At 39.6% G+C, this 22,617-nt stretch overlaps 1 protein-coding gene across 3 annotated transcripts in view; it reads right to left on the bottom strand.

Annotated features, from left to right (window-relative positions):
* Window positions 1-22,617, bottom strand: part of CEP112 (centrosomal protein 112) — a 195,998-nt gene that overhangs the window by 64,424 nt on the left and 108,957 nt on the right. For all 3 annotated transcript variants that reach the window (XM_064728178.1, XM_064728177.1, XM_064728179.1), the window contains exons 22-23: window positions 12,378-12,440; window positions 8,176-8,325 (exon numbers count right to left, since the gene is read on the bottom strand). In XM_064728178.1, coding sequence (XP_064584248.1) covers window positions 8,176-8,325; window positions 12,378-12,440 — 213 coding nt within the window. The remainder of the gene's footprint in view (window positions 1-8,175; window positions 8,326-12,377; window positions 12,441-22,617) is intronic.

Below are 22,617 nucleotides of genomic sequence, written 5' to 3'. Positions count from 1 at the left end.
TGGTGCTGCTCCAGCTCCCCCTGGGATGAGCCAGGCTCTAAGAGAGATCTCTCAGGGAAAAGAGATGCTGATAACAAAGCAGGTCCACATCCCCAAAGCCCTGCTGGCCAAACCCTGCGACTCCCCTGGCTGTGCCAGGCTTTGGAAGCCCTGAGAGCGGAGCTGGAGGTGTCTGTGGCCCGTGCAAGGCCGGCTTTGCAGGCTCTGCTCTCCCCAGCACCCTTTGCTGGTGGAAGCCGCGGCTCACACAGATTCTGTTCCACCTCCACGGCTGGAGGAGCCCTGCAGCCAGGGCTGCTCCAGGAGCAGGGAAGGAGGCTGCGTTCCAGGAACTCACTGGAACTGGAACAAAGCACAGCCCTTGGAAAGCCCGCACAGCCCTGTGCACAGACTGCGTTACAGATGCCCTGGCTTTGGACGGCATTAGACGCTTGTTTTTATCTTTATAATTTTTTTCCTCCCCCTCTCTCCAGTCAAGTCGCAGACCTTGGAGCACAGGCTCTTCCTCCTGGGCATTCTGCCTCCTAACTCCTGGGTATCTCCCCAGCTCTGTCTTTTTTAAGCACCACTTTCTCCTCCACAGAAAAGTCTTTCTGCTCTTTGGAGAGAAAAACGCCTTTGAAATGCAGCAGTAAACTCTGAGCATCACAGCAGCCTTAAAAAAGCTGATTTCCATTTTCTCATAACACATTCTAAACCTCGTCTGTCCTTCTCTACAAACTGTGTGGGCTTATATCAGTATTACTTAACACGTACTAATAAGAATGTTTTGTCTGCACCTTTTTAATTACCCAGGACCCCTCTCAGTGTTATTACTCCTGTTTTGTCAATTAAAAGCAGTGAATTTTATGGCTGGGTTTGAATTTTTTCCCTGTTTTTCCAGGGCAAAATTAGTCCACATTAGACAGTTTAGCTGTATATGACTTTATATTTTATTCTGAATTAATAGAATCTTTAACTCCATAATCTGGAGACAGGTGGCATCCCTTCAATTAAAAGCAGTGAATTTTATGGCTGGTTTTGATTTTTTCCCCCCATTTTTCCAGTGCAAAATGAGTCTAGTCCACATTATTAAAAGCAAGACAGTTTAGCTGTATATGATTTTATATTTTATTCTGAATTTATAGAATCTTTAACTCTATAATCTGGAGACAAGCGGCCTCCCTTCTGGGGCTAAAAAGGAATAAAAAAGGACTTCATGCAGCAAAATGCCTTCTGGAGAGAAAATAAAACGTTGAGGACAACAATGATAATGTAGGAAAAAGTAAAAATACCAACTTTTAAACCTGTCAGATAAATCTGGACTGCAGTTCAGAGGGAAAGGCAGACACCAGCTCTAGTCTTTTATAAAACTTGTAAGTCTGATTTTGCTGTTGGCCATGGTAAGTTCTTCAATGTGTTGAGACATGAAAAGTCAAGAAAAATGCCAGAGTGCAAAGTTTGCTGCAGGAAAAAAAAAGATGACTCAATTCTTTGCCTCACAAAGCATGTCAAAGATATTATAAAGTACTTACAGATGCTCAGCCACTCGGATTGCCTGGCTGGCCAAACATCTGAAACCCTGTAATTTTGAAGAGAAGGTACTATGCTTCAGACAATGAAATAATTTCTGTGGCAGCAGAAAAAGAGAGATGGTTTTGGAAGGAAGAGGTTTTAAAAGCAGAATTTCAGTTGTGATCAATAACTACCTAAGCTTAACAGGAAAGTCAGCCCGTTTTAATTATCATTTATAAGGAATGTGTCAATACAGGCTTTTAAAGATAACCAGGTAATGGAATCAAGAGACAGAGCTGAAAACCTCAGGGCTAAACCTCTAACAGACAGAATTTGGGTGAAACTACAATTTACATCAGCAAAGGCTGCGAGAAACAGGTGCCTCAGGGTTTGGGCCCCATGAAACAGAGAAAGCAAAGCCATGAAAGACCTGCAGATTTAATTTACCTATTCTTTTGGAAGATGTGACTTCCTCTGCTGATCAAACAGAATATAGGAAGTTATGAGCAAGATAAAATCATTTGCCTGGTAAATTTTAAGGTCTGCTTTCCAATGCTAAAGCACCAGTGCTGGTGCCTTGTAATTCCCTGCTAATAAAAGACACTGCAGAGTTATGAGTGTTATTACAGGCTAGAGTCAGTGACAAAGAAATAAAGATCCATGAAAAAAGCATTTTATGTATTTAACATCAAGATGGTCCCTTGCAAGTCTTTCTTTCACCATGCCAAATGGTTGAGCATGGTTCTGTTTGGGCACAAAGGCAATTAGAGGGATTAGGATGTGACATCTGCAGGTGAGTGACAGTGTCTGCCACCATCAGCAGTGGGACGTTCTCACCACGTGTCCTACAAGGCATGAGCCAGAGCCAACACTGAAATGCTGACCTCCTTTCTACAGGTAATGCTGGCTAAAAAAAGAAACAAAAAATCCCCCAAAATAAACCCCAAAAACTCCAAAAAACCAACAACTCCAACCCAACAATAAAAAGAAACAAAACCAGAAAAAAACCCCAAAAAAACCCAGCAACAAAAAAACCCAAAGAACAAAAAATAAACCCAAACAACAAAAAAAAAACAACCAAAAAACCCCCTTCCACCCAAACCAAAAGACCCAAAAAACCCAAACAACCAATAAAACCCCCTTCATCCAAAACAGCAAAAAACCCCAAAAACCAAACAACCAAAAATCCCCCTCATCCAAACCAAAACATCAACAAAAAACAAAACAAAAACAAAAACAAAAACAAAACAACAGCAAAAAAAAACATACAACCAAAAAAACCCCCCTTCATCCAAACCAAAACAACAAAAACCCCCAAAAACCAAACAACCAAAGAAACCCCCTTCATCCAAGTTAAAACAGAAAATACAACAAAATAACTTTAAAATGTTATCCATAATGTGGGTCTGGTGACACAATTTATCCTGAGCTAGTAGTTGTTGTAGCAGTTAATTCTGCCCCCTCAGTGTATCCTGGGGAATAAAGGAAGTGAAAACTCCCTTCCAAAATGTCCTTCACATAATCTATGCCTTCACCCTAAGTTTTAGATGTTCATTTAGAGTTTACACTAAACTTTCAGGGTTTTTTCCCCTAATTAATGTCCTCTGTGCTGTCACACAGGATCACAGCCTCCTCATTCCAGCCTTAATTTCCACCTTTGCCACAAACCCTGGGTGAAGCCAAGGCTCTGCCCCCTCTCTCCCTTTCAAAACCAAAAATTCTTCTTCTCCAGATCAGGGCAGCTTAGGTTGGGTGCTCTCAGATGCCTCTCCTCCCTTAATAAGCACTAATTAAGGGCATTTAAACCACTTAGATTTACCTTTGCTTGGGAGTTTTAAACCAATAAACTAGAATTATTTATTTATTACCAACTCCAGAGTGCAAAGCTGGTGTTCCAAAAGGTGTTTTAAGGACAAAAAACGAAATACCTCTGCAGGGCTGCAGTCACTCCAATGTTCCCAGAGACCTAATGTGCTTTTCTTTTTAATAAAGAAAATTATTTGTAGTTACCAGTGGAATTTTCTAATAAACATGGCTGATGATGAAATAGAACTACAAGCAAAATTAGCTTGTGCATCAAATTTTTAAAAATATAGGTTTTTGATAGAGGAATTTGGTAATTTTTACAGTTGCATGGAGGAAATTCACTGTGTTGATAAAACTCTCAGTTCTTTCCAGAGGAAAAGATCCTTTGGCTCCAAGATACAGCAGCATTTAACAAATATAGATGTCAGGAATACTCAATGCCCACAAAGGCCCAGACAACTTAAACCCCAAAATTTTTCCCTTTGTTCTGCTATGGTTATAAAACACTTTGACTTTTTTTCCCTCCTCTCAACATTTTTAAACATAACAAAGAAAAACAACTGTTTCAAAAGTTTTCACATGAAGGGGAACATTATTATAGGCCATTCTTTCCTAGAAATCTTTTAAGTCTTATTTATTAGCAGAATTAATCTGATCATAAGCTGGCTAACATACAAGGTGTTGAAATGTGTCATCTTCCAACCATGCTTTGCTAATGAAATCTTGGTGTTAATTCAGGGATTTAGCAGAATCCTAGAATCTGTAACAGGAATCAAACAACAATTGTGGTTCATCTGGCAGAAAAAGCAGCATTTTCCCCCTTTTCTGTTGTGGGTTTGTCACTGTATGCTCTCCATCATCCATTTCTTTCCAGAATCTACTTTTTGATGTGGAGTCCCCGCCTGGCCATCAACTTCAGCATTAAAATGCTCTGAACATGTTTTGCAGCTCCAATCCCAGGAAATGTTTTGTACTTCCAATCCCAGGATCCAAAAGGATTTCATAAAAAACTGAACAACTAAGCCTAAACAGCCAAGGCTGGGATTTCATAAATAACCTCAAGGTATCTTTATGATGCCACCAAGTTCTTGTTCTGCCCAGAACAAGAAAAGCAGCAGAGGAGTTTGGTAAATGCTCTGACTGTTGGAATTATCAAGCTCCAGGCTGCTGTGGGTGGATCGCTATGAAGATGTAAGAAACATAATGCCAAAAATTTAAAATAAAATTTAATAAAAATAATTTAAAAATTGGGTTCCTGATCTCTGTGCTGAGCACAGCTGGGCACAGCTCAGTGACCAGGTGAGCTCTGCCCTTTGTCCCCCCTGCCCCAGCCCAGTGTCCTTGTGTAGCCATGATATTTTATGACAAATCTTTTCTTTAAGATTTTTTCTCTTGAGAAGCTGAGAAGCCTCAGGAACAAAATGTAAACATTGATTATCTGCTGCTGTAGAATGCAACAAGTAGATATGTGATTGGTCTCATGTTTCTAATTAATGGCCAATCACAGTCAGCTGGCTCGGACTCTTTGTCCAACAAGTTTTTGCTACCACCCTGAGCCACAAGAGGAGAATGTGAGAGCCACAGGTTTATCCTGATTTTATGAGTGGTGACAAGTCCAACCTGCCCTTAGGCCAGACCTAACACAGAGCACCAAGGCCTTCAAGCATTTGTCTCAAACTGCCCCAAACTGAGGCCACCTGAAGGCAAAAAGTCTTGTTCAAATTGGGTTTTTGGCTGTCAAAAGAAACAGGAGGTTCTTAAAAGATCCATTATTATATATCCAATATATCCATTACATTGGATCCATTATTATATATCCAATATATCCATTATATTGGACCCATTATTATATATCCAATTGATATATTGATCCAATAGATCACACTGATCTATTGATACATTATCCAATAGATCCATTATTATATATCCAATATATCCATTACATTGGATCCATTATTATATATCCAATATATCCAACTGATATATTGATCCAATAGATCATATTGATATATATCTAATAGATCCATTATTATATATCCAATATATCCATTACATTGGATCCATTATTATATATCCAATATATCCAATATATCCATTACATTGGATCCATTATTATATATCCAATATATCCAATATATCCATTATATTGCACCCATTATTATATATCCAATATCTCCAACTGATATATTGATCCAATAGATCACACTGATCTATTGATATATATATCCAATAGATCCATTATTATATATCCAATATATCTATTACATATTCGGATATATTGGGTTTTAAAAGATCCAAATATATTTTGACTAATATTTAAGATACTACCTTAAGAAATACTGAGTGGAAGGAGATGGATGCAATTGTGCAATAATAACAAATCAGAAATCTTTTACTAGCAAAGAGAGTCAGGAATTTGAATTAACATCAAAATCATGTATTATGGCATCCACATCTGGATATCACTTTACTGCCTAAATCCAAAACTTCTCTGAGAGCCAGTTGGTTTCTGTAAAAATGTATTTCTCTCTTTGAAAGGAAATAATAATTGGAAGGTCTTACAGGAAGCCACCCAATACCAATAGAGGAAATTGCAATCTGTTCCTCAATGTTAGTTTAAATCAATGTTATATTTAGCAAAGGCTGCTTTTTAATGATAGTATTTTCAGTAGATTTTACTACACTGAGTCTCCTCAAAGGCTTGCATTACATTAAGAATTGCTTTGTTTGTAGAATGTTTCTTTAATCATCCCTCAAGGTCTTCAGCTTACCCTAGGTTGGATGTTGTTCCCCATCTCCAGGACATCCAGGATTACATTTTCACCAAAAATCCTTTTTTTTTTTTGCCCCAGGCTAATAAAAAGCAAAGTATTTCTGCATATGCTTGCCTAGAAATATGTGTGGTTCTTAAAAATACAAAGTGATCAAATATTAAAACCACCTTTTTCTGTTTCCAAAAGTACACACAGCATTTTAGCTTCCTAGGAATTTTCTGCCTGGGTATCTGGATTTCAGTAAATTTCCATTAAATCAGTGGTTTCAAAGGAAGATTTTTTTTAAAAGTACAGTATTAATGATACTAAACAAAAATCAAGAACTCCAAGCAAAACAGCTCCTCCAATTTCTTCTCCAAGTTGACAAAATCTTTTAAAACTTTCTCCCAGCACCAGTGCTAAAAACTAAAAACTCCCTGGGACACTGCTCAGAAATCCTGTGCACAATTTCCCTGTGGTTTTTATGGATTTCATTACATTGTGAAGTAATAACATCAAAATGAAGTTTATAATAGATTTACACGCAGAAGGGTTTCATACCACCTATAATCATTACTGCTCAAAAACTGGCGTTGCCAACAGCTGATTTATTCCACTGCCTCTAAATTAAGAGAATCCAGAAATTCAAGAGTAGAGTTTGCACCAGAAGAAAAATGCTGCTTGAGAGTCTGAACCATGTTTTTCCAACATGTAACTCAAGCAGGCACCATGATAACTTGAATTATTGTGCATTTCTGACTCTGTGAAAGATGATTCCACTGTCACGGGGTTTCTGCAGATCTTGGTGGCCACTGGAAAAGTGAACTACAAACAATTCATGTTCCTGAGTGGTAAAAATTCAGCTGTACCTGAAAATAATGGGATTTACCTGGGTTCCCTCTGCAGAGCCTGGTGATAAAATAACCTACCTGTGGTGTTCTACCTGCATAACAGATTAGAGCCAACATTTTTATAGTTACACCTTTCACAGAGTGATCAGAAAGAAAATTTTTTTCCTCAACAAGCACACAAATAAAGGCAGACATTTTGCTTAAGAAAAAATAATGATAATTAAAAAATCCTCAACAAGCACACAAATAAAGGCAGACATTTTGCTTAAGAAAAAATAATGATAATTAAAAATCAATGAAAGAAAGGAAAAACATTCTGCAGATGATGAGACAGTAATGACAACCTAAAGCAAGTCATTCCAATATAGAGGACAGTATTAACTGCACCATAATCCAATGGATTTCCAACATTTAAAAACTTCCATGGTATCTTTTAGGCACAAAAAAAAATATGTGAACTGTAGGAGCTGATTTTTCCATGAGGTTTTACATTTAATAATGTAATACTTTGGTACGACTGAATGTCTTTAAAAAGGAAAATAAAAGGAATTTTATTATTCTATACAACTTCTCACGAGTTGTTTTTGGTGTCAAAAGATCAGGCGACAGTTTCAAAATTTTCCCATTGCTCTTTACTACTCTGAGAAGAAAAAATGTTTAAAAGCCAATTCTGCTCACTTCTACAGGTGGGATTCTCTGCAGCCACCTTGAGTCAAGGTGTCAAAGCAGCAAGAACACAACGTGGCCATTCAGTCCCTTAAAACAATGAGAAAGGCCAAAGAATGGAATTCTGAAGCAAAACATGTGTGAAAAAATATAATAAAATATGTATAAAAGTACAGACAACAAACACTTTATTCATTTAACATTCAGCACAGACTTTGCTTGTATTTTTCAGTGGAAGTTAAGGACAAATTTTCCTTCAATGCAGCCTTAAACACGAAAGTTGGGAAGGTTTGTGCACACACTCTCCTATTTTTCACCTTTCCTCTCTTTCAAGCCCTGAAAGCACAGCATAAAGCTGCTGGAAACACACTAAAACATCAGGGCCAGTCCAAAAAGAAAGAGAACAGGAAAGATTCAAGTATTTGACTGACATGGATGGATTAGATTTGCCAAATCCAGGCATGGGATCGGCCAGAGGAGAGGGAGCCTGAGTCATCAGCTCCATCAGAGCTTTGGGTGAGCTCTGTGTCAACAGGAACCAGCATTCAGAACTTTGCATTACCCTCACCCAGGCAGCAGCAGCAGCCCTGCAGTGCCCACATTACCTTGATTGCTCTGTCATTATCTGTCATCAGCTGCTGCTTCTCATCCTCCAACTTCTGCGCAGCTTCCTGGAGCCGCTGCTGCACCGCCAGCTGCTGCTGGCTGCTCTCCTGGCTCAGGAAGGAAATGGTGGCCTTCAGCTCAGCTATCTCCTGAAAGGAAAGCAGCATGTTAAAGCTCTCCTCAATAAAATACACAGATTTTGCATATTTTTAATATAAACATGGCAATGGGAAGCTCTGCTGTGCGAGCTGGGTGTTTGAAATTAGCACGCTGCGCACGAGCGGGGCTTGGAGCTCCAGGCAGAGAAAAGGAGCAGAGCAAGGCTGGAAATGACAAGAAGCGCTGGACACAAAATATTTGGAAGTGTTTTCCACTGTGACATTCCAAAATATTTACTCATGAGAACAAAGCACATCTGTGATCTCCAAACTGGAGCCTGCTCCATGTCTTCCATGCCTGTGAGTTTACACTGGGGGGCTGCTGCTCCTTTTCCAGGGGGGTATTTCACACCTTGATCCTGCTGAGAACAAAAACACCCACATTCACACACACTGGGCTGAAATTTCAACCTGACAGTGACATTTCTGAGCTGCTGAAAGGAGCAGATTTTGCTGAGCAACACGGTGAGGACCTGACTCCACATCCAGACCTTTTAGGTGATTCACTCGTCATCTGTTGAATTGTATTTGTTTTACCTTTTTCATCACTGGGGAAAGTCATAACTAACCCTGATCCTTTAGGCATATTTACAGAATTTTAAACTGACATGTCATCACCCAGCAAAGCACTCAGACATGTGGGAGAGTCACTGACTTTAATGTATATATTCAAGCTCAAGGTTAAGCTGCTGTAGCAGCACATTATAGAATAATTCTAAAAGCACTTCAGCACACAGGCAGTTCAGGGAGAGACTACCAGAGTGCTTAGACTTTGCTAGACTTCCTCATTGGCAAAGAAAAATTTATCTATGTTAATTACATGGTTTTTAGGAAAAAAATAAGTTAAAAAAAACCTAATAATAGGCCAGGACTAGTATAAGAAGAACTGTGCTACAAATGAAGGCACTGAAATCACTGGAAAAGGGGAAAAAGCCTAATTAAAACTCTGTAGTAAACTTATTTCTCTTTACCTACTTGAAAAGCCCAGGAAGTAACCCAGATTATGTGTAAAACCTCCCTTTGTATTTCTGCATTGCTTTTCTAAAAAAGAAATACCTATTTCAAAAGATAATACCCATCAAAAAGAAGGGTTTTTGAGACCAATATGCCAACGTTTAGAGATTATCTGGATAGGGTGCAACTCTTTAGCCAGGATTAAGCAGTGTCTCTGGGTTTGCAGTTCAGGTAATTGTTTAGAAGACAGACAATTTGCAGAAATGTGGTTTTACCAGGTGTGTAATGCACAGGAGAAAGCAGAAGAAAGCAATGGATTATGTAAATTATTAAGATAACAACTTGACCTCATGCAAAACGACAGCATTTTGAGTATGTCTCATTTTGTCATTTTAGAAAGAAAACAAAGCAGCCAACTCCTCAGTATAACACAAACCTGAGATTTAAAGCTTTTACTGGGCTGAGAGCCTGGTCTAGCACAGGAGTTCTGAAATCCAAGCAAGGAAATTTCAGCAGAAATTGATGAAGAAAGATCTGCTTTGTGCAGTACTTTTCAGGGCAAAAAATTTCTATTTACTTTGTATAAACTTCAGAGGAAATTTCTTGAAATATCTTCTCTGTGTGGGTGTTAAAAGTGAATGTTCCAAGAGGCCACAGAGAGAAAGATTGGACAGATGTTGTCAGCAAGGTGACCACAAGAAAAAGTTGCAATCCACCAATTATTAACAGTGAGCTACAAAAAAAAACCCCAAAGCCAAGCGTGTCCAAGGAACTTGGGGGATTTGATTTAAACCCACACAAGTAAAGAAATTCAGACATCAGGGTGAAATGGTTTTATTGAGCCAAAGAGCCCTGACAGATGATGGATGTGTTGTGTCTGCCCCATAAAATGCTGAGGAGCTGGGCCCAGCTCTTGCCAGTGAAATGCCCCAGCTACAGCAAAGCCACCTTAATACAAAACATGTCCCCAAACCTTGAGACTGCTCCGCAGGTAAATAAATATTATATGACATAATAAATTTGATCAGTCTGACAAAATTTATTACGACATTTAGGTTAAAAAGTTCTTACCTTGCCCTACACTACCTACATGTTCCTGTGCAACAATTAAAGCAATTTCCCTCGTCCTTAGCTTAAAAATTCAGAAATGCTTCAATTATTCCAACTGTCCTTAACAAATGGACCAAGAAGCATTTTTGTGTTGATATTGGATTGTGTATGGCATGGAGAGGCTGCCTTGATTCCACTCACATGTGGGTGACAATGACAAAAGGTAAAATAGAGGTAGCAATGGAAGGGATCTCTTCTTTCAGGACTGATGTGGATTAAATGTTACTTTTTGAGCTTTAATAATTTCCTGCTTTTCAGGTTCAGATGGAAAGATAAAAAAAGAAGAGGTTGTTTTTTTTTTTTTTTTTGTTGTGTCTTTCCTTCTTTATAAATAAGGCTCTCAAAAATTACTAAATTACTAATTTAAAATTACTGACAAGGTATTTAGGACAGAGAATATTCTCTCAAATTTACCACAGAATCCTGGAATTGGTGAGGGTGGAATGGACCAGTTTAAGGAATTATCACCCAGAGCTGGTTGTTCAGGATCAGCCCAGTCAGGTTTTAAGTATCTCCAAGGATGGAGACTCTGCAACCTCTCTGTATGCAAATGAATGTGTAAAAATACAGGTTAGATTTTAGAAATAGAATACAAGACATATTTACCAAAGATTCGGATAAAGCAGTGTGAAAAAAGTGACAGCCAATAAATGTCACAATTGAGTCACAATTTTGGACAAGTGTTACATTGAATAAGACTCAAAGGAGATAAAAAGCTGAAATCAAGAGTTTTAAATATTTTGAAGTGTTGGTAAAACAGTAAAGTTTGCAGTTTCTTGTAATTGTCTCACTGATCATTTCTGTCTAGATTAGAGGCTGCTAAACCCTTCCTTGTAGTGTTTTTATTGATTTTAAAATGCTATTATTGGACTGCTGGCTGCAAACACACATTGCAGAGCAAGGCAAACACTCGGCTATGGCTGGGAGCAATGAGGAGAATGACACCTCCACACAAATCCTTGTGGCAAGTTTTTCTTATTAAAAGCTTAACTTCTGGTTGCATCTCCATCATTTTTCACACTTCAGTACTACCTGTCAGTCAAACTGAAAGCTGAAGTATGTAAAAATCATCCAGCCTTACCATTTTTAAGCATATATGTAAATTCAACACTCATTTCATCTTTTGAGTTCTCTGAAGAGCAAAAACTCAAGTCAAAACCAGTTCTGCTTCCAGGACACTGACATTCCTCAAGGTGCTGTTTTGGGCAGAAATGCAGAACTGGTGGGGATCAATGATAAAGATGAAGAAACCTTGGTTGACACCACCTTTAACAGAAATGCAAGTGCTGGCTGTGCAATGATTCTATGAGATGTGATGGAGCACCTCACCTTCCTTCCCACAGGCTGAAGGAGGATTTGGTCCTCTGAGGTCCTCAGGAAATGATGATGGAGATGAAAAAGATGAAATTCAGAACTCAAAAAACCCCACCTCTATTTTCCAGCTTAATGTTCTGTATTTTTTGTGACAGTGGTCACAGGGGTTTTCAGGATGAGGGAAGAGACGAAAATGTTGACTCTATGTTCAGAAGGCTTGATTTATTGTTTTATGATATATTTTACATTATAACTATCCTAAAGAATAGAAGGAAAAGTTTCATCTCAGAGGACTAGCTAAGAATAGAAAAGAATGATAACAAAGGTCTGTGGCTCAGACAGGGAGCGAGCCAGCTCTGCCGTGAGTGGTCACTAATTCTAAACATCCACATGAGGCCAATCACAGATGCACCTGTTGCATTCCACAGCACAGATAATTATTATTTACATTTTGTCTCTGAGGCCTCTCAGCTTCTCAGGAGGGGAAAAAAATCCTAAGAAAGGATTTTCATAAAAAGATTTCTGCGACAGTTTTCCAGTTAAAATCCACAAGAACACACCGGATGTTCGATTCAGCAATTCAACATGACTTCTCTTGGTTGTCAACCCAACTTTTCACCGAGCTCCCAGGTGGAACAGGTTCACCTGAGCTCCCAGCCACCTACCTGCGTGGACCTGGCCAGTTTGAGGGTGAACTCCTCCTCCGCCTGCTTCAGCCGCCTGTTGGCCTGGAACACACACAGGGGAGAGCCCCGTTAGCTCACACACGGGACGTGCACAGACACTTTGCCACCCTGGCACCTCCTCCTCCTCCTCCTCCTCCTCGTGCCCATCGCCGAGCGCCGGCCCCGCGCCAGCCCCAACGCCCTTCTGTGGCAGCCAGCAAACCGCCTTTGATCTCGGGCCAACTATTCATGGCTTGAAAGAGGGGAGAAATTGTACCTCTGCTGCCAATTATTAGAAAAACATAAAGGGTTCTGCGGGTTAAAAAAAAAAAAAAGGAAAAAAAAAAAGGAGAGAATGAGAGCGTGTGCGTGGGGCAGGGGAAGGAGGCAACACACGTAAACGAGTTTATCAGGATGAGTTTGTTTCTGAGCAGAGGGGGGAAAATGAGGAGAAAATCCCAGGCAATGTGACAAGGGGGACACAGCTTCAGCTCTAGTTCTGTGTCTGCAACTGTCCTTTGCCCCATTGCTCGTCCCTTCCTAGGGAATTACACGGAAAGGTGGGAATTACACTGAAAATCCACCCAAGATGCAGTGGGGACACACAGCTCTTTCCTTACCCCAGCTTTTTTTATCACATCTCAAAGCTAAAGAATAAACCAATAGATGGCTTATACAAATAAGGAATAAAGAATAAAACAAGGATAAGGAATAAATAATAAGAAGAATAAAGAAGAATAAGAATAAACAAAAATTAAGAATAAAACAAGGCTGCTTGGTCAAATCACAATCAAACCAGCAAATATTTCTATAACCTCAGGAAAAATACCCCTTAACGGGGTTTTTTCCCCCTCAAATAATTTAATTTCAGAAATAATTTGATAATAGTGATATTAATTAAAAACTAAATGCAATTTCATTTCAGGAGAGAAACCTGATTTGTATTTTTCTTGCAGAAACCAGCCCAGCCCCACCACGCTGTCCTCAGGTGAACTGCTCGGCGCTCTCGCCTCCTTGGCTCTCAAACTTGAGGACAGGTGTCTAAGACAAATATTTTCTTAGGGGGGACAGAACATCACACAGCTGAGTTCTGAAGCAAATTTAAGCTGATTAAGTTTTCAAAACCTATCTGACCTCCTGCTCAAACCTTTGATCTGTCGCCCTTGGTTTTACGGCACCGCATCCAGCGCCAAACGCCGGCTCCCGCCAGCCCCTCTTTGGGGGAACCAAAAAACCCCCCAGGGGCCCCCAAAGCCTCTGAACCCTGCATGGATCCAGCTCAGGCTCCATTTCTGCAGACTCCAGGGATTTCAGGCAGGCAAAGAGCCTTATTGATTTTGCTGGGCTATAAATCGAGGAGCTTAGAGCGGCGGATCGTCATGGTAGGGCTGGAATCATCCTCGGCAATCCGGGCAGCTCTGTAAGGTGCAGCTCAGCCTAAGAATATTACAGCCAGTTCAAAGTAATCCCAAACTTTACATGAAATTGCAATTTCAGATCCTCAATCCCTTCAAATTCCAAAATTATGAAACATATGGATGTCTCCATCTGTTTGTTGGCACTAAGGAATCTACTAAAAAAAGTTGGCAAAACCAACTATCAAATTTTTGCATCATTTTTGAGATGACATTATGGCTTGGTTTTGTTATAAACAGAGATAATGGCAATACACATTGGCTTGAACCAGCATCTAGAAGAATTCGGAGCACGAGACAAATTAAATTTCACTTTTTCTCCATTTATCACTCAAAAGTGAACCACAAACACTGTAAGGGCCCATGGTGGGGGTGCATAAATAAAAGGAGTGGTGACACAGCCCCAGCTATCCCAGGGAGCTCTGTCCATGCTCTGTTTCTCCTTGTACTCGGGCTGACCCACGTTAACACTCGTTCCATTGTACTGCAGCCCAGTTTCAGATGATGTTTTACCACCACTGCATGTCATAAAGTGACTGAAACTGCCAGTTTATCTTTAGAGAAAAAAGTAAAAAAATAAATTACAGCAATAGCATAAATTACTGTTAGTCCCAGAAAGGGAGAGGGACTCGTCAGCAAGGCCCTGCACAGATCACGTTACAGCTGCTCTCGCTCAACTTGCCTGGGGTAAAAGTCCTCATCTTTCATAGAAGCAGCTTTATAACCTCCTGAACCCACAGATGAAATCCCAATAAATAATAAAGAACCACTCATGAGTTCCATAAACAAATTAGAATTTGTTTGTTCACACTGAGTAGAATCGGGCTGACCTCTGAGAGACAGGACAGAGGTGATCCAAAAGAAAGATGCTCTGAATTTCATTATTGTTTTATTCTTTTGTTCCTAACTAAAGGCAAAGAATGGATATCCTACCAGTTTACTAAAAAGGAATTGCAACATTTTATTTTATAATGCCTTTAACAACTTCCAGTTAGCAAAATATTTATAAGTTTTGTCTCCCAGTCGCCAACAAACCATAAATTCTTGCATTTTCTTCCAGTCCCAAACACTTGAGGCGTCTGAATTTCAGGGGTACTGAGTTCCCAAAGCTTGCCCTGGAGACAGCACAAGCACAGCTCTGTGGGCTCTGGCTGACTAAAACTGGTTATATTGGCCCTGTGGCACAAAAAACACCATGTGGCACTATGGACATTCCCTGCCAGTACCCCAAAGGGTCTTACAGGAATGCTGCAAAGGGGCTTCTCACAAGGGCAGGCAGTGACAGGAACAGGGGAATGGTTTCCCACTGATGGAGGGCAGGGTTGGATGGGATTTTGGGAAGGAATTTTTCCCTGGCACAGGTGCCCAGAGCAGCTGTGGCTGCCCCTGGATCCCTGAGGTGCCCAAGGCCAGGCTGGACACTGGGGCTGGAGCACCTGGACAGTGGAAATGTCCCTGCCATGGCAGGGGTGGGCTGGGATGAGCTTTAAGGTCCCTCCAACCCAAACCATTCCATAATCCTGTGGCTCCTGCTGACTTCAGCTCTTCCCTGAGGTCTGTAACACCCAGCAGCTCTTGCATCATCGCCAACCACACCAGCAGCTCTGATGAAGGCACAGACCACAATTTACAGCACTGAAAAGATCCAACTCATGGGGCTGCCTGGGCACCCTCTTCTCCACTGCCATCTTTTAACTGCACAAACATGAAGCTTCTCCTTTCTCAAAACCTGCAACTAAAACTAATTTAGTACCTCTTTAGACAGGCTGTTGCTTTGCAACCAAGGGAGACACAAACCACCTTCCCTGGGGCACTGCTATGCACAGAAAATGCCTTTTTACTCTTTTTTGTTTTAGGGAATGAGTAAATACACACAGAGCTGTGTAGAGGGAACATCAGGGGGGATTTATACCAAATTTATCCAGATAAATGAGAAGGTTCACACTGGCCTGGTGCACACACACAGAAGTTTCCTGGGCTCCTTCTGTTCCAGCTGGCTGCTGGGTGCACGTGCTGGAGCAAGCACGAGCTGTTTCTGAATTATTTTAAGGGCATTCCCTCCCTTTCAGGTTAGCTGCTATTTCAGAAACATAATGAATAAGAATCCAAGTGGAAGGTGAACATTTGGAGGGTCAGCCAGTGTTCATTAAAGTCAAGCTCTTTTTATAGCAATGGGCAGCACTGCAAATAGAGTTAATGGTCTGAAACCAGTTTTGTGTGTGTGAGAGGTGGCTGCTGAAATTCCCACTTGGCAGAAGCTTGTCAGAAATATCAACTGGAATATCCATTTTTGTAATGAAAAAGATTTAAATTGGATAAGCAGCAGAGGAATTCCACTGATTCAAAAACTAACTCCTGTTTAGTTTCACACAGTTAATACATATTTTAGCTAAAATTAGCTGATTATGATGATTTTACATGCAGTTATTTTATATTACAGAGGACTTTTGCATTAAAAAGATTATGCCCTTGCTGCAGTTAATTGGTTTTAAAAACCAACTGTAATTCTTTAACAAGCCTTAAAGCATCATATTGTGGTTGCTGAGCAAAACTGCATGGACTTCAACAAAACATTTCATGTAAAAATTAAAACAAAAAAAAAATCAAAACAAAACAAATTAAAAATTAAAACAAAAAACTTAAATTATTAAATTATTATTTAAATTATATCCAGATGTGGTGTCTGAACTAATGGATGCTCTTCCCATTTTCACTTTCTCCTCTCATGGAACAGAACAGCATCAGTAAAAGAGCCCAGGATCTATGACAGGACCACATCACAAAGCACACCATGTCCTACCCTAAATCTGTGCATTGGGTAAGATACTGGGGGAAAATCCTTCCCTGTGGGGTGGCACTGGGGGAGCTTTAAGGCCCCTTCCAACCCCAACAATCAGAATTTAATTATGAGTTTGGCAGTGTTGACTTTATGGTTGGACTCCATGACCTCAGAGATCTTTTCCAACCTGAATAATTCCATATTTCTCTATCTTCCAGCTTTGGAAAGAGCTCTCATAACTAGATTTTTATATATATATACACACACACAACACCATATTCACTGATAGAGAAGCTGCAGATTAAAGAACTTTTTCTGTTTAGGGTAGTAGATATGAAAGAATCATTTTTCAAAATGCCTGCAACTAGCTAAAAGTGGCCATCCATAAGCTGATCCTCCATAATTAGTTAGATAAAAGTGTAAGCAAACTTAAAAAAAAAAAAAAAAGAAGAAAAAAAAAAAGGAGGAAAAAAAAAATCAAAGGGTGGGGGAAGAAGAAGAAAGAAAACTTGCTCCAGGGAAGAAGCAACTGTTCTCTGATGTGCAGCAAGGAATTTAACATCAAAGAACTAATGTAAATGGGGCCCATTTACCTCAAAAAACAACACACCACTCCACATTCTGGAATATTTCTATTTTAAGTTTGACAGCATTATGCTTTGTACCAAAATTCAAGATTGTGTAATTTGATAGATGTCAGGAGAAAATGACCTTCAGAATGGTTAATGGTGGCAATCTTTGTTATTAAGTATGTTAAAACTCTCTGTACAATATCTGTTTAAACTTCAGAGATCAGCAGATCACCTTTAAAGTTCATCTGATTGTACATAAAAATTCCATTTTGACTCAAAGCCTGAAACATGCATTTTCCTTATGTGCCTCTAACACTGACAGGGGGTGACTTCCTACACCAAACTCCTGCTCTTTCTCCTGCTCTCCCCACCAATCAGACAGAAATGAAAGCTGGATCTCTGCTCAGCAGTGAAAATAGCACACACAGCTCAAATATGTAATCTGAACCACCCAAAAGACCATTAAAAATAGTTGAATAGCCAAAATGATGTTAACAGAATAATTAGTCAAGTACCAAATGACTTCAAGGGTTTTGAAAATGAATGATAGAAATCCCAAAATCCTATTAATATTCTATTTTACATTTTCACTTTTGGAGGTCTACAAATCTTTTCCTTTTTATTTTTTTATTCATTAAACATACATCTTTAGGAGAAAAAAACTCTCTCATTCATGTGTGAAGTACTTTTCATTGGGAAAAACCCAAGAATGAATAGAAATGCCTTTGACAGTACCTGCACAGAGAATTTGCCTTTCTGCAGCACATTGCAGTTCTGGGCTCAATGGGGGCCCACTGAGAAGCTGCTTCTGCAAACTGTGCCTTAAGAAAACTCCAAATTCCAGATTTATCATTTAAACCAACAGAGCATTTCTAATAATTCTGAAATTATGCAGAGGAATTAAATACAGGCATTTTGAACTCACCCAGAAATTCTTCTGTGGGACTCCAGCTGATGCCCAGGTTACACCAGCCTTGCACCAGGACACAATTAATTATTACCTTCATCTAAATGGAATTAATAGGCACCTAAACATTCCCCAGCATCACTAATGCTGATTTCAGTCAATATTGCTGTCAGCCAGGCATATTAAACAAACTGGTCTGAAATACCAGCCTTGCATACAAGACAAAATTTAAAGATTTAAAACCAGATTAACAGCCTGGGTTTGCCACATGCAATTGTTTAATGCTTGAACTACCCTTTGCAGAAGACAACACTGGTGAGTTGCAGCCCAGAGAGGGCTGGCAGAGAATTGTGGTTTAATCTGAGGTTCTGGGACATTTTACCAAAAGATTGTTGGGTGTGATAAGCTCTGGGCTGGGGTCATGGACAGCACAGGCAAAGATGGCTGATTTTTGTTAGATTTACTCTCATCAATCATCTGTGAGATGACATTGGTGGAATCAGTGTGGTGTTTTGTGGTGACAGAGATTCCTGCAAATGAAGAGATTCAAATGCTCATCACAGATGTCACTGTTCTCATCTGCCATCCATCACACTGGGCAGCTGGGTTGAGGTTTTTCATTATCTTCCCATTTCACCAATATGGGGTCAGGCTTTATATTTATGGCACAATTCTTCCCACAGCTCCATTGAACAAACCTGGTGAAGATGGGGAGACTGCACCCTCTCCACTTCAGAGTCCTTAAATCACATTCCTGGATCACCATTTTAATATTTCCTGCTTTTCTCCTGTTCCATCCAACCAACCAAAGATGGTTATTTAAACTGAGTTTAAGATGTTACATAAAAAGTGCTGGCATGTTCTTTTTCAGAGTTTGAACAAAGAAAATGTGCAGCCAACAGGAATTATTTGAGTTTTGACAAGCTGCCTTCATCCCTGAGGAATGCAGGCACCTCACTCCTCCCATGAGTGACATGAGATGCTCTCCCCCACTCTGACATGAAGAAGTTTCCAGAATCACTCAGGCAAAGCCATTTCTGGTACCCCCAGCCAGACCACGAGGGGACAGGCTGGGAAGCACCTCTGAAGATGTTTCACATCAAGTCAAAGCTAAAGCTTCCTCCATGCACAGAAGGCAACAGTCCCAAGATGTGACACCGATCCATGACTTGACTCAGTTAAAGACTATTTAATTTAGCTTTACAAAACTTGATTCTTTCTGAAATTGGAGATTTCTGAGACCCAGGCATTTTATAATTATTTATCAGCTAAATTCACACACCTTGATTTTTGCCAAGGAGAGACTTTAGGGCACCTGAAAGAATTATAAAGGGATAAGAATGAAGTCTTTAGATTTTGCATTGTCTTAAGTTGAACTTTGTGGCAAGAACAAGCATTTATTAAGAAGACAAAGGGTAGAAAAACATTCTATGTGTGTATCATTTTAAGACAGAATCTTTGCTATTAAATGGAAGAAGAAGTGGGAACAAAGGACAAACTGTACCCCTGAATTAACTTGCTATCAATAAATTAACTCAGTATCACAAAGTTAACTCAGTGTTTGAAGTTACATCGTTAGACAAGAGCCCAACAAAAGTTAAGCTTCTACAGTTGGAAAGACAGACACTGAAAATACAACCATATCCCCCAACAAATCTGTGATCTGAAGCCATCAGAGCTCCTTAGCAAGATTATGTTGGATTAATTTTTGTATTTTAAATATGACAAAGCTTCCCCAAAAGAGAGACAACTTCCCGGAGCCAGAGCGCGTCACCGAGCCGAGGAGAAACTTCCCAAGTCCAGCAAAGGCCAATTAAAAAGAAAATGGAATATATTGCTCCATCATCAAAGCAATTAAAAACATAAATAAGGCATTGCAAGACTCTTAACATTCCCAATGTTTAATTATTTATCTGTTCTCTGTCCTGCAGCTGTAGGTCAGAATTAACTCCTCTGAACTAAATACAGGAGAACTCTTTTGGGGATTTGTACCTTATTCATTTTCAAGCAAACATTTAAATTCATTTCAAATTCACACAAGAACTGCAACAGTTTCACCTAAATCAGATTTTCTACAAGTTAAACACCCCTCCTACACTCAGATGTGATTGTGAAACTACTTTGATCTCTCTTCCCAAATTTATTGCTCTGTGTAATCCATGACAAAATATAATGTGATTTACTGTATCTCTATATGACAGCCCAGCAGCTGACAGAACTTAATAATTCAGCATAAGAAAAAAACCCTTCTGGCACCAAAATATACAAATCATAATTGAGGCACTTTAGTATCATGTTACAATGAAGCACATACAGACTGATCATAAGAACTTCAAAACAATTAGAATTCTTTCTCACCCATTTAATGAAGGTGGGTTTTACTCCATGACACGTTCTGCAGCTGTAAGCAAGTCATTTTGGAGCACTTTTCTTTCTTCATATTAATGACTCTGAAGGACTAATAACATTGTTTTACCCCTTCCCTATTTCCCAAACACTCCTTCTCCAAAAAGAAGAAGAAGAAGAAAAAGCCACCTGCAGCTTTTCTCTATTATAATGATATGAAGAAAGAGCAAATGAGTGTAAACAATGTCTTCAAAATGTGCCAAAATTAAAAACACAATTATTACATTTTACATTAATTTGGTTTTGATCACCGAGCATTTTTCCTAAACAAAGCTATTTAGAAATCTGGTTTATTTTGCTGTACTGACCTAAGCAGGGATGTGATGCCCACATTCCATGGGGCACCTTGTGCTGACTCTGGGGTTTGGGGGACTTGAGAAAGTTTTTTGCGCAAAGGATGCACAAAGATCACCCCAGAAACTTCCAAGCAAAGTAAGAATGGGGAGCTCATGGATACAGGAGGATTTTCTACTTCTAATTCCAAGGAACAAGCACCAGTTACTGCTGTTTGCACAACCAAAACCACGGAGGAGCCCCAGTGAAACCAGCAGGGACTGGGATCCAGGAGCAGGGAATCCTTCCTGTCACACCTGACCAGGAACCTCACTCCAGAATTCTCAACAAATCTAAGAATTAATTGAAAATAAAAGAATAAAAAATAAAAATCCACCAGTAATCTCATGTTGCAGTCAGCACCATACTGGAAAACAGCCAATGTTTTCCAAACATTATCAAGTACCCAGGAATGCGAGGATAAATACAATTAGATAAATAAATTAGATAAAACTTGACCTACAAGCAGTCAGCCTTTTCCAAGACACAAGGTATTGGGCAAAAAGGGAGAGCATGAGGTAATGATTCAATTGGGCTTTTAAAACTATTTAATAAAGTTGAAATAATAAGCAATTGTGTATTACAAGATAAAGCTGGTGTGTTACAGGTTGTTTGGAGAGTGAAGAAAGGCTCAGGAAACGATTGAAAAAATAATTAAAACAGTTGTTCTGCCACTGGCAAAACCTCATCATTCACCTTATCCACCATGGCCAGGACTTTGTGAGTCTTGATCTGGAGGATAAACCTGGAAGTTCTGGGATGGAGAAGAGGCAGCGTGTGCCCAGGCGCTGCAGAACGGGAGCGGTGCTTGGGCACACACTTGAAAAAGAAAGAGGAGACAGAGACAACAAAAAACCCCACCTGTGGATGCTTCTTCAACAGAAACTTCAGATGAATTCCAGTTGGTTAAAAACCCACTAAACCCTAAAAAACCCAAGCAAACTTCTTCAACAACTACCCAGCTATCATTGATATGACAGGACATGAGTGAAGTGTGCTGAAAGATGGGCCACATGATTGAGCTTTAATTTTAATCACATCAGTCCTTGCCCTGATGAAAGCCAGCTTTTTAATTCCATATTTTGTCATAATTTATCATTTAGCTCTTGTCTGGTTCTCATTTCTTAACAGCATTGCTTCAATCATTTTCGTTTTTGACCCTGTGGTGCTGTTTGTGAATGCCAATACTGGTGCTTGACATTAAAGAAGGTATTAAAACGTGAGCCTGTTGCTCATGGGTGCACAGTTTTTTTCCCCACAGTGACAGTTATACCAACTTCTCCTGGCTCCTAACTCTGGAACCAGATTTATGAATAAGCTGATGAGCAGAAATCTCATTTGTTGTTTTCTGGATTGCTTTTTCAGAGTTTTTATTTTTATTTAAAGGAGATAGGAGCAGTGTAACTCTGTGAATAACTGCAGCTCTTGCCTTGAAACATCTCCAGTAGGGAGAGTGCCATAAATTGTTTAGTCCTATTTGAGTGAAATATCCCTGAGATGATTCTACCATCTTCTTCTTCATGTTTGGTTCTGTTGATTGAAGACTCTTCCAAATGGCTCCCCTGAGGGATGATGCAATTCCTGTCACCATGTTCCTGGTCCACCATCATTCCACTTTTTCTTTGCAGGAATAAGAAGGAGCAGTGCAAAAACGGACACACTACAGAGGAAACTGCTTTTAAAAGCATTTGTGGAAAGGTACTGTCAAAACAGATTAAATAATCCTCATTCTTTGTGCTAATATACATTAAAAATATTTCTTCTTTGTGAAATATATTTCTTCTTGATCTTTTGGCATCATGTTTTGCTTTTACTTGATCTTTTGGCA

This window comes from Zonotrichia leucophrys, chromosome 18 (genome assembly GCF_028769735.1).
Source record: "Zonotrichia leucophrys gambelii isolate GWCS_2022_RI chromosome 18, RI_Zleu_2.0, whole genome shotgun sequence".
In the NCBI taxonomy this organism is placed as follows: Eukaryota; Metazoa; Chordata; class Aves; order Passeriformes; family Passerellidae; genus Zonotrichia; species Zonotrichia leucophrys.
The sequence above is the reverse complement of the archived record's forward strand: the minus strand, read 5'-3'. Positions and strand labels throughout refer to the sequence as shown.